Source organism: Trachymyrmex septentrionalis, unplaced genomic scaffold (assembly GCF_001594115.1).
Source record: "Trachymyrmex septentrionalis isolate Tsep2-gDNA-1 unplaced genomic scaffold, Tsep1.0 scaffold40, whole genome shotgun sequence".
NCBI lineage: Eukaryota > Metazoa > Arthropoda > Insecta > Hymenoptera > Formicidae > Trachymyrmex > Trachymyrmex septentrionalis.
In genome coordinates, this window is record NW_017305569.1 from 3,025,550 (window position 1) to 3,046,154 (window position 20,605).

Below are 20,605 nucleotides of genomic sequence, written 5' to 3' on the forward strand. Positions count from 1 at the left end.
TGTAACAAATTTCAAATTTATATTTTTGATAACTTTAATAATAGATGAATGATTTTTAAATTTTTTCTTTAAAAATAACTATAATTAATGATAAAAATTTATTCTTTATTTAAGTTTAAACAAAAGATGAAGGTATTATATAAATATGTTTATGAAATACACATTGACATACTTAACAGTCATCAAACGTTGAACTTGCACTTGATTCACTGCAACATAGGCTAGATGTATTAATCCTCCTCCAATTAAAGTACTCCATACTGTATATTGCACAGTTGGATCTATAGTCCATCTAAATAAGAAAGCATTATTAATGTATCTATTCTTTTATTTACTCTTTATTATTTATTATATTATCCAACTTACTCAAAGAAATTTATACGATTTCCCTCTTTGCCGATACGCCAAATGCTATTGATTCCTCCATCGATATTTTGGGTGACGATGAAGATGATGATAATAAGAGCAATTAGCATAAGCAAGCCCTGGAAGATGTCGGTGATCAAAACCGCTTTGATGCCACCCAACGTGGAATAGGAGGTACATATTACAGCGAGTACCAAAATACTCATGGTACTAGACAAACCCGTGGTAGCTTCAAGAGCTAAGGAAGGAGCATATAGCATCACTCCGGTCAGTAACATCGTCTCAGAGAAATTAGCCGCGCTTACGAGCAACCGCATATATAACCCAAATCGCTTTTCGAGATACTAAGAGAAAGGAGAAATGTAACGAAACAATAGAATCATATTGCAAATAATCCAAATAATATTTATCCAAAATACATTTAACAATGAACTTGAGAAAGGTCTCAAAGATTAAATCGCAAATGAAAATAATATTAAAGTCAATGAGAATCGACACAGTTGATCGTGTGTGAAACGCCTATATTAATTACCAAATATATGTATGTGTCTGTGGTGTGTGTATGTACACTTATTAACTAAAAGGTTGCAACATTTTTTTTCCAAATGCTGAATGCAGTCTGCTCACTGAGCGATTGATTCTTACTTACGAATCTAACCATTTAGATTGAATCTAAATTGTTGCTCTACGAGTAAGACTTGAGTTCCAAAATCTATCGAAAAAAGTGTTGCAACCTTTGTGTGTATATATTGTATTTGATGATTAATATATGCGTTTTATCACACATAATCAACTATGTTAATTGACTCTTATTGACTTTAAAATTACTTTCTTTTGCAAAATATATTTTTTATAACCGTTTAGGAATAGATTTATTTTATACACACACACACACACACACACACACACACACACACATATACAATATAAATTATTTTGCAGTTTCTCAAAATCTTTTAAAAAGATTTCATTAATTCTTATTTTTAAATCAATTTTACATTCTGCACCGTTTTTCTGTTTAAAATTTGGCATATTAATACATTCGATTATAGTTTACGTGATATTAAACTGATTATCTCCGAAGAACATTGAAATGTTGTTTAGACTAGTAATCGATATTGCTCGTGCAAGCATCTGACAATTACCTCATAGATGCTTATGACTTTTATCTCGAAGAAGACTGGTAGATAACAAGTGGCAATGATCGGTACGGTGAAAATGCCGGCAGCATACATTAACGAAACGATCAGGCCGCGAATGTAAGTTTCCCCGCTCATTCCGAGCATAGTAATTCCTGATACATGGGAAGCCATCATTGCGATCGAGAGGGGTAAGACACCTAATGAGTTGTCCGCGGAGAAGTACTCCTATCGATGATAATTGTGCGATTGGTTAAACAGCAATTTTGTATTGTACATATACAGGAAATATTGTTTATGACAACGTCGTAATGTTTCCATAAAGGGATTTTTCATTCTCGCGATGGAAAAAATTAGAAAATTTCTTGATACTCTGTTTTTTAAGATTTTTTTATCATAATTATTTAATCAGTCTGTAAAGCACAATTCATCAATTAAACATTCACGTTCTTAATTAAAATGTTAGTTTAAATCAATCTTTGATAAAATTATGGAAAATTACATATTTATGTCTTAGAGTCATCTAATCTTGGTTCTACGAATTTATGGAACTATTTAATATTTATAAGTACTTTTTCCTACGAGCACATATGAGAAGTAAGATAAGAAACTCTACATGCTTTACACTAATACATCAGGCGATCAAAACACGTTTTATTTCATAATTATGATAAATTTGAATTGATCTATCACTCGACATTCAAAATTTATGGATCATTGATTAGCGCTTCTCGAATTATTGAGTCGAATCGTAACGACAGTTAATTAACACGTCAAACACTTAGAAAATTGTTCGACATTTAATTTATTATCTCGATATCCATAATTTATGCGGATATTTATCGCAACATGCGATCGATCGTATAACATATATAACGGCACAGATATGATTTGCGTGCAGATTATCGCGATCAGACTGGTTTAATGATGAATTGATCCGTATAGAAATTGATTTTTTTGTAAACTGACCGTGGCAGTACTTTGTCGACCACCGCTGAATCGATAGTACAGCCCGATAATGATGGAGACCGACATAACTGCGCTGATTACAAGATAATCTTGCCATTGCAATCTGTTAATTTCGCCTTCAATAGGTGTCTATAAATAAGAAAAAAAGCAAGTTTTTTTTACTACAATTTTAAAATCCATAATAAAAATTTTAAGCACAGTTTTTTAACAATTTAATTTTTAAACATGTGGCTAACAACGCTAAACTAGTAGAGAAGTTTTTCTTAAATATTTTAAAATTTATAATCAAAATTGTAATAAACATATTTAGTAAGATAATTACTTGTATTTGATTATATAATTATGTACTTACATCCATTCTGTAAAATTTACACCATTTACTTGACAAAAAATTTTACTTCGATCTTACTGGTTAAATTATGGAAATTTTCACTGTAATAAAAGATTTCCACAACTTTTTCTACACTTTAAAAACACCAAGAGCACGTAGATCCAAATGTCATGAGTATTCGACAAAGTCTTACTAACAAATGTGCCCGTTTGCATTGCATGATACAAAAACGCATGAGAAGTTATTACGTAAAGAATTGCTCGGCATATTTAGTGTTAAAGCACGCAAACCACAGATTTCATCAGTAAATTAGACTTCACAATATGTAATAGACGTGATAACATGTTGTTCAGTGCTAATTAATGGTTAGATAAATAAAAAGTTTATCTATGAGAATACTGTGAATATCAATGAAAATGGAAGATGTTGAAAAAACAATTATATTTGAACATGTTCATTGTAAATAAATATGTATAATATATAAATATATATAAAAGATTTGTCACATGTAATATGAGAAAGCTTTTTAAATCAGTGGGTTTACGAATGTTGTGAACGTTAGCTGTAATATTGGATATACCGGTAGAAATACATTGAATCCTGAGGAAAGATTAAATGGCGATTATTGGATAAGGCTCAACCTTAATTTAATGTGCCGTAGACGATATCGTTCAAGATGATTATCTTTACACACCAGTTGGTGCGATGGATCAATTCATTTAACAGCGATGAAAACGAAAAGAGATAGATAGAAACTTCGAATCGATAGATACATTTAATCCCAAACGTTAATTAAATAACAACATAATTAAATGTATCTAAGAGATCATGTCTTCGTGCCAATATTATATCGTACAACATTTATATTTCCAGCGCACGCAATTAAATTTTTGTTTGAACTGGTTGTGAACAGGTTTCCCATACTTATTTTCTGATCATAAAATGCAATAATACAGTTTATACTTGTAAAGATAAAAAAAATCAGAATTAAAATATATTTGGTAATATAATAATATGATGATAAAGTAAGAAGTAGAAAATTTATTTCGTAGAAGATATATGAAAATAGCGGGCGCGATTTCTGTTATATAAACTGCAGTTACGTCGACCTAATAATTATTATCTGTGTATAATAATGCTTTATCATAATGTTAATATTTTTTTAGTATTAATGCTAAATACTATTATTTTAGTAACGAAGAATAATTGCAAAAATATATGAATAATCGATGATAGAGAGACAGTATATATAACTTGAGACTTTTTAAAATTTTGATATATATATGTTCACACAAATACATTAGTTACAAGTAATTTCCGTTTATATTTCCATGAATTGAAGTTATATCATTAAAGACTGATACGGACAATTAAGTATGTTCCTTTTAATAGCACTTATTAAATACCTATTTTTATAGTTCTACAATAATGTAAAATAATTTAGAAAAGAAAAAAAGGGAGAATAGAATTTTTTTTGATTTTTTAAAAAGTTTGAAAGTGCTAAGGGAAACCATCCAATATTCATTATTTTGTTCACTCTTTGGCATGTATTTAATTATCTTATTTGAATTTATTTCTTCCGATACAGTTAATTATGCGGCACAGTAATAGTTAATGACAATCCTGTTTAAGCGTCGACTAATTTCCGATATTGTTACTGGTCTGTCGACCGCGTTGTTTTACGGGAATAGCATTGGCAATAAAAGAGGGGAAAAGAACTGTGGACAAAAGAGGAACAGGGAGAGAGAAAGAGAGGAGGATAGAATGAGGGAGAAAAAGAGGAACTCGTAAGTGGTGAATTCCCGTCATTAAGTCGTTAGCTGGACGACAGCAGACTAACTGTCGGCTAACTGGCTGCTGAACTTGATCGACCAATCGTTGACCCCTACGGTCAATCGAAATTTACCGTGTGTTAACCACTCTTGTTTCATGTAATTCTTCCATATTATCCGGATGCGTAGACTGCTTTCAATAATTTGATGAGGGAAAATATCGCGATCGTGAAACAGCCTGAACTGTTCAACTTGAAGGTAGTGCAGGGGTTAATGTAAATTTTGTTCGCGATCGAGTCAATTATTTGGAAAGCTACGTGTTTTGTAATTGTCTTCTTGCATTATAATTAGGAACTTGTGAAGAGATATCTCATTTTTAAGATATTTAATCTCAAATGTTTTCTTCTTTTAAAAATACATTTTTTTTTCTCTGAAGGTAACGTTTACATGTTCCAATACCTCAATAAAAATGCATTTATGCAGTAAAAGTTCATCTATGTAAATTAGTCAAACAGTAGCGAAGTACTAATTGATCTTGCTCATTAGCGTAACTCTGTTATATATTAAAAACATCTATTAAAAACTTAATTTATTAAGTATTATTTACTATGTCTAAAGTAAACGAATTATATCAATAAAAACTTTATACTGACTACTATTATGAAAAAAATATTAGAAATCTGAAATATTTATATAAAACTTGAACTTTTTTAAATTCTTGCATTTTTGCCGTATATTCCATAGGGGTGGGATATATAGCTACTCATAGAGGGAGGAGGGTATGTACAGTTCATGAAAAATTTGCAAATAACGCATATAAATAAGACGTAAAATGACACAATAACTTATAAAATCTGCGCACTTTGTATACTTTGGGCATAAATCCCGCCTGCTAAAAATTCCAAATAGGTGGGACATACAAGACAACAAACTAAACAAAGAATACAAGAGCGAAGTACTTGTATTTTATTATACAACATGCTTTACTATTCCTCTACATTCATTATCACGAAATAATTACTAAGCCATTTGCACGTCCTACAGTAATTATGTAGATTACTCGTATAATTTATGATGGCGCTACTCTTAACGTAGTGACAAATCGATTCAACTCACAATAATTTCATTAATATTTATTAACAGTAAGAAATTGAAATCGCAACACTATACTAATATAACATAAATATATATAATATGTAACAGAGTAGTTGCGGAAAAATTACCTCCATTCCTTCTATTTTTTCTAACTTCTGCGGCGTAAATCCCATCGCGGCGTATTTGCCGGAGATACCCTATATGCGATATTCTCAGAAGCATTCAATATTAAGTTTTTTCACACCCATCGTGTATACCCAAATATTAACGTCCATTTCAACGAAGGTGTTAATTAAGTTGATGTACAACCTTCAGCAAATCTTATTCGCATCTTGAAGTTTGTGAAACGTATAAATCCAGAATTTCATTTCTCTTTCAATATAGATATACAAGGTGAGGTATTTTGGATCATGCTATTAAATAAATCCAATATGGATTAAATTTGGATAAATTGTTAAGATTTTAATTTTACTTTTTGATAAGATAAAATGGATTTTAGCTCGCGTCTCGTGCTTACACAAAATTTTGTTTCCGACACATTTTTAAAAAATTAATTCAGATTATATTTATAATTTATTACTATTTTAGGAATAAAAAATAAATATTATATAATGCACATTGTAATTCACTGTGCGGACACGAAGATACATATTTTGCATTGAAGAGGTGTTGGAAATTACCGTTATTCGATTCGCCTGAGAATGTAAGCCGATCTGATAATGCTCGCGTGCAAGTCAGTTCCCATAATTAATTCCAGTCATTAATTAATAACGAGATGGCTGATCCCCTGTCGCACGTTTGTGGTATTCGACTCAATTCGTGCGTGATGCCACGCTTCGTCTACCGTGTTGATTTCGTGCTCTTAATTAATCCAATGTGTTTAACACATGGGGAACGTAATAATCACAAGGATCAATTCCGAGAATTAATTTCTTTAGGAACATTTTTAGGAAGATTAAATATATATATATTTAACAAATAATGATGTAAGGAAGCAATTTTTGGTATAACAAAATATAATGTAAAAAAGAATTTCTTCTATAAAGTTATTTTTTAATTAATTCGCGGAAAAGATGCTTTTGCATCAAAATTCGCTGAGACAACATTATGAAACTGTTGTTATGATACTTGGCATTAGACTTACTGTCGTAAAGAGTCTAAATTGTGACTCAGAATCATATGATCTTATAATATCTTTTTCATCTTTTCCGTTGACGAAGCGTTTCTACTCACGTATAACGTTTATTTAAATTATCTGAGCTCATTGGGCATTAAATTACTGCTATCAAGTAAATTTTTATCACGTTTATTTGAATCATTATGAAAATAAAAAAACTGTTATCGTCACATCAAGATCTAATTTTTGTTTAAGTATCACTTTTCTTATCTTGTTTAATTTATTGCATTTACATTTATACACGGATTTTATTAGGAAAGATAATTCATGAGTTTTCGTAGACTATTATATTTTACTCATGTAAATAAATTAATACATGTGGAATGTCACAGACGTACGTGCAATTAAAACTCAAATAAATTATCTCTCAAATTATTTCTCTAAAAATGGTCGTATTGAATATTACGAAAACGTTTAATTACTGACACTAATAACCAACGATTTTGATTTACGTAAAAGGTTTGGAATTAAGGAGTACCAGAACTTTTTACATAAAAAAACACATAAATATTGATGTTGTCAGTATTTTAAGAATATTGTTAAAATATTTATAGATATAATTTTTAATATCATTATTTCTTTGACATGTTGATTTATAATATTAAATAGTACTTAATATAAATGTGACATGCGCTTGTGATACGAGATATTATATTTTTCTCACATTAATATATCGTGACTTGGAAGATTCCACGGATTAAGCGATCCTAAAAGTTTATATTAATAATAACCGTTAGTCTTCATCAAGTCGCGCAAGTGTCAATTGGTTCTCTTGATATTATCGCACAGTTCGTCATAACTCCAAGATGCGGGCTTCGCTATGAATTCCAAGGCACGATAAAAAATATATGGGTCTCTTCAGTATGGCACGTAGTATCGAAGTTATCAATTAAGTCAATTAACAAAGTCTTGCGCTCTTCTCCGTTAGAGGCAAAAGAAATGCCTCGCGAAGGCCTTTTCACTACAACGCACGTATCGTTGAGCGGCAAACTTGCCATGGAAAATAGAATATGACAAGACCGCGTATTAAAATTCCTGCATACGTCGAGGCGCTGGTTAACACGATTAACGAAGTGTAGCGAGCGACGATTTTTTGGAATGAGCAAATCTATCGTGATGCTATAGCTTAATGAATATTCGGAATCGAAAAAAAAACCGTTAAGCAAATTTGCATGTAATGCGATTTGACGTTCTGCAACTGCGAATATCGAATCAGAATCAAGGAAATTCAATAGCAATTTGAAACAAGGAGAAAAGATGCAGTTTATTAACATTGGGAATTTTTATAATTTTAAATATGCCTTTCGCGGGATACTTATTTGATTGATTTACCTTACTAATCATTAGTGTTATTAATTACTCATTAGTGCCAATGTTATTAAGAATTAATGATTGCAAGGATTATTGATTTACCTTAATTACGAAGATGACTAGATTATAGTATACGATATTAAAGTTCAGATATAAAGATAGAGATTTTAAAAAGTATGAAACATTATGATGCGCTATGTCAAAAAGATCGATGCGTGAAACGCCTGAATGCGTTTTTTATGAATTACCACAGTTATACCTTGCATTGCGACACGGAGTATTCAGATCCGCAGTGCACCTGCAAGTGGAAACATTTCCGACCACCGGTACGGCGTCACGCAATAATCACGCTGTCGGTTACGTCAAACGACATTCCCGGCAAATTCTTTCTGTTGCAATTTCGATGCCGCGTTCGATATATCGACCGACAATCACTCGCAATCAAGGCCATACGGGTGCGGTCATTAATTGTATTAAATTACATGGGTCGAAGGGAAAAGCGGAGCAAAGTATATACGAAAGCATTGATGATATTTTTGATGTACGATTAGAGATCAAATATTAGAAATCCATCTTTCTCTTCGATGAAATTAATTAGGCAGCTTATTTTATTTTACAGAAAGAACCAAATGAACCAAGAAATTGCGTGAACTCTCTTTGCAGATAAAATGCAAAATACAGTTTGATATAAATTATCAAATTTGATCACAGGTTAACATTTCAATTTTTAAATAGATTTTATTGAAGGCTGAAACATTTTAACAAAAATTACAATTATTTTCATTAAGAAAGCTAATTATTACCGTTATTAAGGAAGGATAATTAACAAATTTTTGACAATATTTATTTATTTATATTAATTTCAAATCTTGTGTAAAAATTACCTCTTCTCACGCTTGTACATACAGCATAAAAAATGTCGCTTTTATAATTCATGATATCTGCAATTTTATGTGACTCAGTCAATAACAAAGTAAGGCCTAACAATTACAAGCACACGCTAGATCGTGAAGTATGAGATGTCTAAGAAAACAAATTGCCGTCAGGCGGTCGACTGATAGAGCATCAATTCCTTGCAAATTCTCGCGGCGATTACATATTTTCTAGACACGCCTCGTTATATATCACTTTATCGTTGCATCGTGAACTCAAAGTGTTCAATGACTTGGCGGTCAAGTCGTTGTATTTGCGCCATAAATAAAGTAGCCGGATTTTGCACGCTTAATGTGGTACATTAATCTCGCATCCTCATTTTTGCTGCGGCGAAAAGGTCAGAAAATGCCAGTATTATTATTTTTATTCGTAATGATATACATAATTTGAAATAAATACATAGAAAGAAAAATATCATAAAATGATTCTTGCAGTGTTTTATTTTAGATATTAAAAAAACTAATTTAATATGTTTCGAGACACAATAGTTTATTTTCATCCAATGTAATACCATATAATGTAAAGTTCATTCACATATTTCAAAATTTATATTTTATATCAATTTATTAAAATAAGTAAAAACAATAAACGATTATTACAGATATCTATGTTTGAATTTGACTTTAATTTGCCCTTCTATTTTCCTGATATTTTAGTTTATTTTCAGTATTTTATATAAGAAATTTTTATTTTATGAAATGTATAAAGTTCTTTGAATCATTTTACGATATGATTAAGATATCTATAAAAAAAATTTATAAATGAATATTTATCATTCTTCGGACGTTATCGTTAAAATTTACAGCTTCGAATTAATTTCTTTGCTATTTTTTTTATCATTTACACACTCTATTTATATGGATGTTTCATCCTTGCCCCGAGACCGATAGTGCGAGATCGCGAGACATGAAGTCGCCACTGTTTTCTTGACAACATGTGACTGTTTAGCGACTGGTAATCGTACGTTCTCTGTTCAAAACTTTATGAGCTGTCTGATGCCTAATTATATACGTAACAACTCGCAGTAGGCTATGTATATGAGAGTCATGTGATAATGACAGGAAACGTGTCGGCACAAGAGAAATGCGCTCTCGAACGGTTCTCGACAGCATCGCGTGACTTTTGAGAACGACAATCTCCCATCCAATTGCTGCTCTATCAGACGTCGAAAAAATGACATCTTCCTGATGACGCGTTATTAGAAAAATGTAAGAATTATTGTAGGAATGTGATAAATTGTTGATGCTGATCGTGGTAACTCAATTAACATAGGAAGTTATTTTTGTTGGCACGATTTGATAAATATCACACAATGAATACAGAGTCAGCGATTTATCATGCTTAAAAATTCGGTTATTCTAACAATAAGTCAAGCATGTCAAATATAACGTCATTTTTTAGACTTTATAAATGTTATATTAATGGTATCATATAGGACGTATAAAATAAACATCTGTCATTATAAAAGAATATCGCAGACAAGTCGTATAATGTGTTCCATTTAGTGATCCAATCGGTTAATGGCATGCGAGTCTCCTATGCTCTTGAAATATCTCTTGGTCACCGAAAGCAATTGAATTTCGAGCTTGTTCTGTGTATTTGACAGCGCAGTTAGCGATGGAAATGCCCGGCCTCGAACCCACCCGCGGTAGGACCGATGACGACATTGACGATAGCCATATCTCCTTAATGGATCGGCTTAACAAGTCAAATTACATGTTCGCCGGTCACTGTTGACGTTACTTCTAAAAATGTGCAGGGGAAATGTTGTTTTGCCCATCGGTATTGATTGACAGGGTGATTTACAAGCTCAGCGTGCTGCCGATCTATCATTGATACACTACGAATATGAGCTACTTTTGTATTTCTTTCCATAGCTTTTCTTTCCGCAATGCACCATTTATAGAAATATGTAAGTCATTTTTCATGCTGTCATTCATAATTGCCGACGCAGCGCCTGTTAACTATATTTTATTTACCGAGGATAATTAATTATCTTTTATTTACTAAGAGATAAATTACATATTTATATAGTTATGTCATTTTGTTTAGAATAGTAATTGATTTTAAGATATATTGATTGCTAATTATAAAATAACAAGCATTCGTTGAGAGAAGTAGTGTAAAAACTTTACAATTTTATTAATCTTTGTAATAATTATTATTTTGTTCATATTTAATACATGAATGCGCATTTAATGTAAATTTTCATACTTAGTAACATCAGTTATATCACGTTATATATATGTCACGTCAAGACAAAAAAATTCAATTATATTCCCTCTGTTGAAATATGATAACGTCATAAGATGATAACATACAAAATTGCCGGATATTGCATAATGGGAATGAGATGAGTCTTGAAGTTCCTTCTCAATGAAAAATGGCAGTCTGTCCTTGAACTTTAATATATTATCTGAATAGGTTTGCGTTTTTTAGCTTCATTTAGCACTGACCTATTTTGTATCGGTATTAATTAACGTTATTAACGCGTTTGTATCATCAGCTGAATAGTTACGAGGTCGGACTATGGCTAATATAATCACTGGGGGAAAAGAATCTTTCGCAGTTTTGTGACGTAATAAATTGTGTTTGAAACTTTCGAGGATTGAAAAATCACTGTAACGCGGAAACGCAAATATAAATTACAAATCTCCCTATTTTATAATGAAGATTCCGATCAGATTAGATAGCTACAGCTTTACATTGACCTATATTCCGATGCGCACAACAGACTCGAGTTTTATTGTAGCGTGTACACTTCGCGGTTAATTAACTCGGTGTTTAAATCCGGCACGTACGCAACAATTGCTCATTTCCATTTTTTACACGCGTCGGTCAGCGCGCGCCGGAAGTGGTCACAACACACAACATTGTGATGTCGCACGAATATTCAGCGACACTTACAAGCGAGATGAAAGACAGCGACGCTCGCCAGTGGGATGGTGGGATGTCTCATATGGGACACTGAAATTATGCGGAACGCAAACGTTATGGCGTTGCGTAAACAGTAGCTAACTCGATGTAGGAAGGTACGTACGGTCGCTGACTTACAATCATGACGTATGGCGTTGCGTGTTGCGTTCGAATCGCCAGCTATAAATCCCATGGAGATAGCCAATTGGGACGAAGGTACATAGATCTAGGACGATACGGATCTACGAGGGTGGCTGCGACCGTTGATATTACATCAGGCCTAAAGTTGGATTCGGAGAAGCGGTGGTCTGGTCTGATTTGAATTAATGTTGGTATGATTAAAGTGCGCCGAATTCACGGTTTTTGACATATCTCAAATAAATGTGTCAATAAATAATTTCAAGAACGTATAATCCCGAGAATGAAGAAGTTTTTGCGATGTTTATTTTATTTTCTATTCAAATTCCTGTATTTCAACCACAATTTAGAGACTCAAAATAATTTGTAATAAATTAAATCTTTTCTTATTTGTAATAAATTAAATTGAATCTCTAAGTTCTCTCTCCATTTATTATTGACGTCATTAGAAATAATGTACGGTAATTAAATTATATATGCCAAAGTAACAATAGCTACATGGTGAATTATATCTGCTACTACCAGTGTGTGTCTGTCTCTTACGACATCGCGTTGCCAGTAGATTCACATTTCCTCCGGCAGTCGTACGGTAACGAGCTATGCAAAAGCAAATCCGTGTAGTCATGAAACAATGGAAGTTCGTATATCTATAGATCTGTATATATTCTGTGTGCGTTTATGCGTGTGTACGTAACAATGCGCAACGATTCACTGATAGATGCGTACCTTCATCAAGAAGCTATTGGTATGTCTTTAACAGTCACGAGATCCACGTGAGCAAATACATATCTATATGCGTACATATGAAAGGATTTCTGAATGGAGAACGGCAGATCAGAAATGGTGCTTCTATGAATTGAACGCGATAGGCTCGATCGTAGATCGCGAAAGCATATTATTTTCGTGATCTTGAATAAATATATAAAATTATTTGAAAACATTTATATATATATATATTTTTTTTTTTAATAATTTCTACGTAATTGAAGTTAGAAAAATTATGTGACTATTACGTCAAGTTTTACTGCATCAGTTCTAATAGGGTAAAGGATGTTTAGCTTTCAATAATTAGAAATCTGTAGATAGCATATAGCATATTTTTAACATGACACAAAATATTTAAAAATTCATAATTTTTTATAGCTTGTTTGATCTTTGCATAATAATGATACGATAATCGTATAATTTTTTTTTAGAAATCTACATATTTCTGACAAGGCAATTCTTAGCAATCTCAAATAATTAGAAATCTGCATAGCGTAGTTTTTTAATGTACAAGTTATTTGAAAGTTTACAATTTTGTATAACTTATTTAGTGATAATTTGATTGGAAACAATATGATTGGATTAGTGATAATTGCATAATAATTTGTGCATAATAATCTTGATACAATAATCTCATAATTTTTTCTAGTTATATAAATTTCTCTACGGCGTTGGTCTACAATATTCATATATATAGATCTATGCTGTAATGAAAGTCTTGACTCCGAATGTTCGCAAAAAATTGTTTGCTACAGCAAGGTGACTTGAGAGGAAAAATCTAGATTCGAAAGTTTTCATCGCATCGCTGTCGCGTTGTGGAAGTTATACGTTCATTCCGTTATTTATGCCCGCTATAATCCCATCAACGTGGAAATACATCTTCTGTCTCCACGCCCACCAGGACCTTATTCCGTTACTATCTGACAAGTTTTCCTGCGTGCATAGAAACATTCGAGAGCGTTCGTAGATTGTTACAGGGATATTGATTACTTGCGGATAATTGATTCTTTCTGCCGCACAGAAAAACTGGAAGATTTATGATTATATTATATAAGAAATTTCCCGAGCTAAGACACAGAATTATGTAATATAATTTAATTTGCAATATCGCAGTACCGAATTTTTATCTTATTGTTTATACTTATTGATTGTAACGCATTAGAAGAAAAAATGAGAGGGACACATATATAATTTAATTACTTTATCATTAAAATAAGTCAAAGTATATTCTTTAAGAGACGCGGAAAGTTTCTTTTGCTCAGATTGTTGTAGGTAAGAAATGTACACGATATATGATAAATAAGACCGTGTCCTTATTGGTAATATTCTATGTAACATATGAGTATATTCCGCCAAGGTTGACATTAAATACGCTGTTTGTTGTTACAGTTACGCAACAGTTATGATGTAAAATATCTATGCGTCATCGATATTCACTCAAGAATGATCCTTAACAGATAGATTTCTTTTCCATTGTAGGTGGCAGTTACATAGTTACATTTAATTAATATTGATAGATTAAATATTCAATATTTTACAATTCTTGAATGACACATATATATTATATTAATAAAGAATCTGAAATTAAATAATAAAGGAATTCGCGAATAAAATTAATAACTATATTCTGTAAGTGGTGCATACACTCTGAACGATCAAAAATCACTCAGCAATTGACCGTTAAAAAAAAGTCGCAACCTAGTTTCGGGATCAATGCGAAGTGCATAAAGGAAAAGAGATCGGACGGCGTAGATTTAATTAACGATAAATCATTAAGAAACGACGCTGGCGACTTCTAATCGGGAATTAGAGATCTCATCGTCGGCATTTTCGCATCGTGGCTTCAATGAAACGCTGTATGACTATGCTACAACGACCATCGGAATTTTATCCTCGAACCACTCGCGCGATAATGCTCCGCACATGACTAGGTAACTTTATATCCGATTCTCGATCGGCGCGCGGCGTCTAATTTGTTCGTGTTTAGTATTCTGCACGTTATTAGATACGGTCAAAATGCAAACTCATATCTGTTTCCTAAAGCTACATTATGTTTGTAGATATTTGCAATATAACGATAGTAATAATTAGAATAGCACGTCAAAATAATAAAGGATAAAAATTTCGATAATTGATTTTATTTGTGTAATCTATACATCTATTACTTTAAAGCGTCTTTTTTCATTTTTATTTTTATATTTAAATTTTATATGAACGTAATATATTTTAAATATAAACACAGACGCTAATTTCATTGAATTTACAACCGACTTCTACATAATGGATTTGTTCTGTTTTGTACGTGTTTCTATAAAAGTTCAATCTAGAGAGTACTTGGTGTTTGTCACAAGTCACGTGGCTACATAGAAAAGGCTTACAATTAACATTGCTATAAAACATAAGCGAATGTCATGCATCGTGCATATTTTACGAAAAAATCGCAACAACTCGTAAGAGGCTCTTTTTACTTTCGGTCAGTCCTCTCTTATAGTCCAACGCTTTATCTCTGCTAAACAAGGCGTTATGCATAAACCAGAGGTAATATGCATTAAATTATTGGGGTCAACCGCGTCCGACGCTAATACTTTAAGCGACCGCGCCGCTCTATTCTGCCAAGATAAACAACGGAGAAAGTAGGCAAGAGAGACTTTGCGTAGATACGTACATAAGGGAGCTTTTTGCAATCGACGTTAATAATTCTTCCGTTAACCGGTCGGATTAGACCAGAAAAAGTCGCTCTAATAATGAATGGCTCCAAGTTCTACGAAGCAATGTCTTGTGACACAAATCAGAATGTAATAAAATATTATATGAGATAATTTGTGCAATGTTTCCTTGTTTATGTAACTAAATTGACAAAATTGCTATCTATTATATATTTATTTTACATTTACAAACAATTAGGTTACATTACATATTAAATAAGCATATGAAATAGGAAAATATTAAAATAAATAAATTAATTCAACGAAGTTATGTGATTTACGGATTATTTCAGTGTTTTAATACACCATTAAATGTCAACGTTTCGTGAATATTGTATTAGGTGTACAAAAAAGTTCTGAGCTTTTTTTTGTAAAATTCAATCTTTATTTAAAAACAAACGAAAAAATAGGCTTGCTGCGTAACGCCAAGCTGTTCTGCAAGCTCCTTTTCAGTTTGCGCAGAGTTTATATCCAGCAGTGCTTGCAATTCGTCCGTTTCAATCTTTTCAGGGCGTCCAGCACGCGATTCATCTTTAAGACTGAAATCTCCTTGGCGAAACTTTTGATACCACCTTTTGCATGTTGCATGACTTACAGCGTTCTCTCCATATGCAGCACAAATCATTTCAGTGGCTTCAGCAGCATTTTTCTTCAGATGAAACGCGAAGTGGATGGAAAATCGAATATGCTCTTTTGTAATTGCCATCGTGAACACTACTGATTTTTGAGGTTATGTGCATCAAACGCCAAACCGTATCGCATTTCAGGAGGTTAAATGTTACTGTTTTAAAACCCCAAAAGGGCGGGAAGATATATAAAATTTAAATTGTTATTTCGGTTGTATCAAATCTAAAGCTCAGAACTTTTTTGTACACCTAATAATTCACTTTATCAATTCAAGAAGCAACATGATATTTAGTCGCTTCTCTGGGGGATGATAAAGTGAACTGCAATATTCACAAAACATTTGGCATTTAATTATGTACGGAGATAACTCGTAAATCATACAATTTTTTTGAAAAAAATACTCGTGGAAGTTTTAAAAGTATTATTATTAAATTAATAATTGGTACAATTGATAATTAAGTTATCAATTGTGTTAATAACTAAGAAGTTATAAAGCAGTTTAAAATATCTCCAACATTTCAATGAATGCGTTTTCCATTGAAACTCTCGCAATAACATTACAAAGAAGGTTAAAAAGCAACAACGCAAAGTAACCCATGATAACCCACCATATACTGTCGGAGCTGGAACTCAACGATAATAAACTGGATGACCAGGAGATAAGAGTCATTCTTACATATCGCGGCGCCACGATTGTATTCATGACATAATCATCGGAATTAGTGCGATGAAAACATGCCGCTCAAATTAAATGAATATTGCGTGTTTGTGAGTTGCGTGACGCATCGCACGAGCATGTGTGTCCATCCGAGAAACAGATAGCCAGGATTATAAACCATCCGGCATCCGTTTGCTTGTGCATTCTCCATAATTAGCTTCGGGAGCGTTCCAATTATTGCGCCGCTCGGCGATCAGCAGTAATTAAGCTCGTTCAAGTTCGGAATCCATCGCGTATATGCATAACGGCAGAAGATCATGAAACCGGAATTGATCTTCGTGACATGAGCGATGAGCTTTATATATGTCTGACTTTACACTGCTTGAATTATAGGCAAGACTTCGTCTGAGATTAACTTTTTTCTTCTCTCTGTCTTTATAAGCAATAATTAAAATTGCATAAATATTAAATATACTAATAATATTTATCGTTCTCTTACTTCAAAAGCGACATAATTCAAAAAACGTGATTTTCAAGTTATTACCATGAATGAAATAAATAAACGTCACCTTATTAATCATCAAAAGTGGACTATCTTAACTTTATTTTAAAAATCGTTAAAATTGATTCAATTGAAAAAGGATAATTTTTCAATTTATAAATTGTCAAGATTGTTATAAACTCAAAAAGAGTGATTTTTGAGGGTTGCGAAATGAAAATGACAAAAATGACATTTATATATAATTATGTTAAAATTATATTTTTTTACTGATATTATTTGATTAGTTAATAATTTTCTATCAAATTATAAAATAAATTTTCTTCTTTTTTGAGACACGTAATTTTTTTAATTATATCACTTTTGTAGCAAGGGAACGATTTACATAAAAGCTGTTTGTTATAATTTTATTTAAAAATTTACAAAATTACACTATAATTTAAAATCGATTAGATCTATTTTAGATCTGTGTGTTTGTCGACGTCGTCGATTTCTCTTGGTTCAAGAAATCAGGCTTTAAATACGTGTTTAATTTGCTTATATACTGCCGCTACCGGAACAATGAAACGCTCGATTGAAGGATTACGTAAATTATCTGGTAGACATCTGCCCTTATACCTCTTTGGAATGCCAACGGAGGTATGAAGGCTTCTGGCATGGATGACTCGAGAGAAGGTATTTCATCATTGACCCTAAATCCGACAGGTGCGTGTCTCGGGATTACAAGTAGTTACGCAAGATATTCCATCTTTAAGTAACAGATTAATTATATTGTAGACAAGAAGATTGAAAAAGATAATAATACTAATTGTACTGAAAATATTAAAACACATATACGCAATATATAATATTAAGATTCACAAAATAGAAAACAATATTTTAAATAAAAGGTTATTCTTTTTAACTAAAAATTTAAAACTTTTTCAACTTACATTTATTTGCGATGTCATTAAATAATGTCAAACTTTACTTCCGCAATACTTTTGATGGTTGAACATTCGCGCGTTCTGATCATAAAGTACAAATTAAAGACAATGAGCGGTACGACTTCTTTAATCTTTCGAAAACTTTCGGTCAGTAACAGCTGTTTCTAGTCGGTCGAGTGGTTTGCCAAGAACTTGCTGAACATATTATGTTAACACTGGAACACTTATCGTTCTTTTGGTAGACGAAACCAACGATGAGAGTGGAATCGTAAAGCATCCTTTTCTCTGTAATAGCCAAGAGCTATCCCTCGAAGCAGTACACTCGTCGCAAAAGCTTCGATACTTTAACTGGTGGCAAAGAGTGCATTTCTACTATTTTCTACCATTGTGTTGATAAAAAAGGCGATATAAAAGGATGTAAAAACAGTAAATTGGATTATATTAAATGCACTCGCAAATATGTTACTGTATTTTCATTGTTTCTTTCTGTATCACGAAGTCGTTATAAATTTAAAGGTAGAATGATTGCGGTCTCTCTCTCTCTCTCTCTCTCTCTCTCTCTCTCTCTCTCTGCCATTCGTTATTATAAAAGTAAAAGAATATATGTTTATTTATAAAAAAAGTATGTGTGCATGTAGAACACAATATAATATACAATAAAACTTCTATTTAATTATGAAACGATCGGAAATACGAAATTAAGATATAAATTTGTATGTAACTAGAATTTGTATTGTAACTAGAAAATATCTGTATATAAATTCATACAGAAAGATTATTAGGCACTAGGATCCAGTTTTGAGACCGAATAAAGCTTTTTGCTTGTTTGTGTTAAATTATGGTAATTTCATATTTTGATGTCTCGTAGAATAATCGTAAAATACGTATAGCAAAAGGAAACCGCTCCACGTGAACGTTAATAGTTAGTTCGTGCAGGCCCGCTAGACTCTATGAATAAATTCCACAAGCACATAGTGGAAGCGTCGCAGTAACGAAGGGACCGGAGAGATTTATACTTCTCTCTTTCACGCATGTCCATCTGCGCGTTGAAAATATAGGATTATGATGTTTCCTAGTAATAACACGCATCGTACGGTCGACACGTGTGTCTTCGACCAGCGGTCGGCGTGTTCTTTCGCATTTATGGTCAACATTCGACTGTGTGTGGCGATCGGGAATGTTGTCGCATATGAAAATGTATGCATATGTGTACTACGTGGCTGATGAAATTTCGATGATATTTTACGAGCGTTCGTAGAATGCTATCCTACAACGGCGCCACGATAAATTCCTTCCGTGACATGTTCCTGCGAGTCAATTCTGAAAGCGGCTTTGCCGATTCATTTTTAACGTGTTACGGCTATATTCGCGTGTAATGGCGTATTCCATATTTAGTCTCCGAGTTGTGAAAACAAATTCTGACAATACGGCTAGCGCGACTTTTCACTACGAAAATCGTCGCAGATTACCTAACGATGACAAACGGCGCAGGGATTACCAGCGATATCCTGCTGGTTCTGATTTCCTTCGCCGGATTGAACCGTCTTATTATCCGTCCAATGAGATAGTTCTTGAAAAATGGCTGACCTTCCGCTATATAGTGCGGGTCATACAAGCCATTTTAAACCGAAATCGGATATTGCCTAGCTTCCCTAGTTCTTTACACATGACTGTCATATGTAAGCTTTATATATGTCAGGACACATATGGAGTACCTACAGCACACAAAGGAATATGCTACATTTAATAAATATCGTAATTTTATTTGTTTATAAGCACAAATTTGACAAAATGACTTTCTAAAATTTATAATGTGAAAAAATTATTTTTACGCAATTACTGTTATACAGAGAGAATAAGTAAATAATACCTGAGATTAATATTTTGGTATTATATTTAATATAACATTTATAATAATTGCAAGAATTTTTTATCATTTTAATTTAAATCAGTTTTTATCAAACATTTTATTTTATCTTTTTTGATATATCTAAAAAACGGTTACAATTTTTTGTTAAGGCGATGGTTTTCGGTCAAGACAAAGAATGAGTGAAATTGCCATGTGTTCTGAGAAAAGAACATATGCCGAAGTCTCACAAAAGAGTGGCGAGATTCCTCAAGTGGCCCATGTCTCATTCAGTCGTAAGGCCGCAAAAACCTCGCACGACTGTGCCTGACAAATGGCAGACACACGTGTATATCAGATTTGTTCTCTCACGATAGAGAGAGAGAGAGAGATAGAGAGAGAGAGAGAGAGAGAGAGAGAGAGAGAGAGAGA

General features: G+C 32.6%; 2 protein-coding genes across 6 annotated transcripts in view; one reads left to right on the plus strand and one right to left on the minus strand.

The window, feature by feature from the left end:
* The window catches only part of LOC108751101 (putative sodium-dependent multivitamin transporter), a 5,453-nt gene extending 2,856 nt beyond the window's left edge, over positions 1 to 2,597 (minus strand). The window contains exons 1-4 of the mRNA XM_018491080.1: positions 2,475 to 2,597; positions 1,512 to 1,733; positions 367 to 710; positions 173 to 292 (exon numbers count right to left, since the gene is read on the minus strand). Coding sequence (XP_018346582.1) covers positions 173 to 292; positions 367 to 710; positions 1,512 to 1,733; positions 2,475 to 2,540 — 752 coding nt within the window. The 5' untranslated portion in view covers positions 2,541 to 2,597. The remainder of the gene's footprint in view (positions 1 to 172; positions 293 to 366; positions 711 to 1,511; positions 1,734 to 2,474) is intronic.
* The window catches only part of LOC108751099 (tensin-1), a 201,708-nt gene that overhangs the window by 40,094 nt on the left and 141,009 nt on the right, over positions 1 to 20,605 (plus strand). The window lies entirely within an intron of this gene.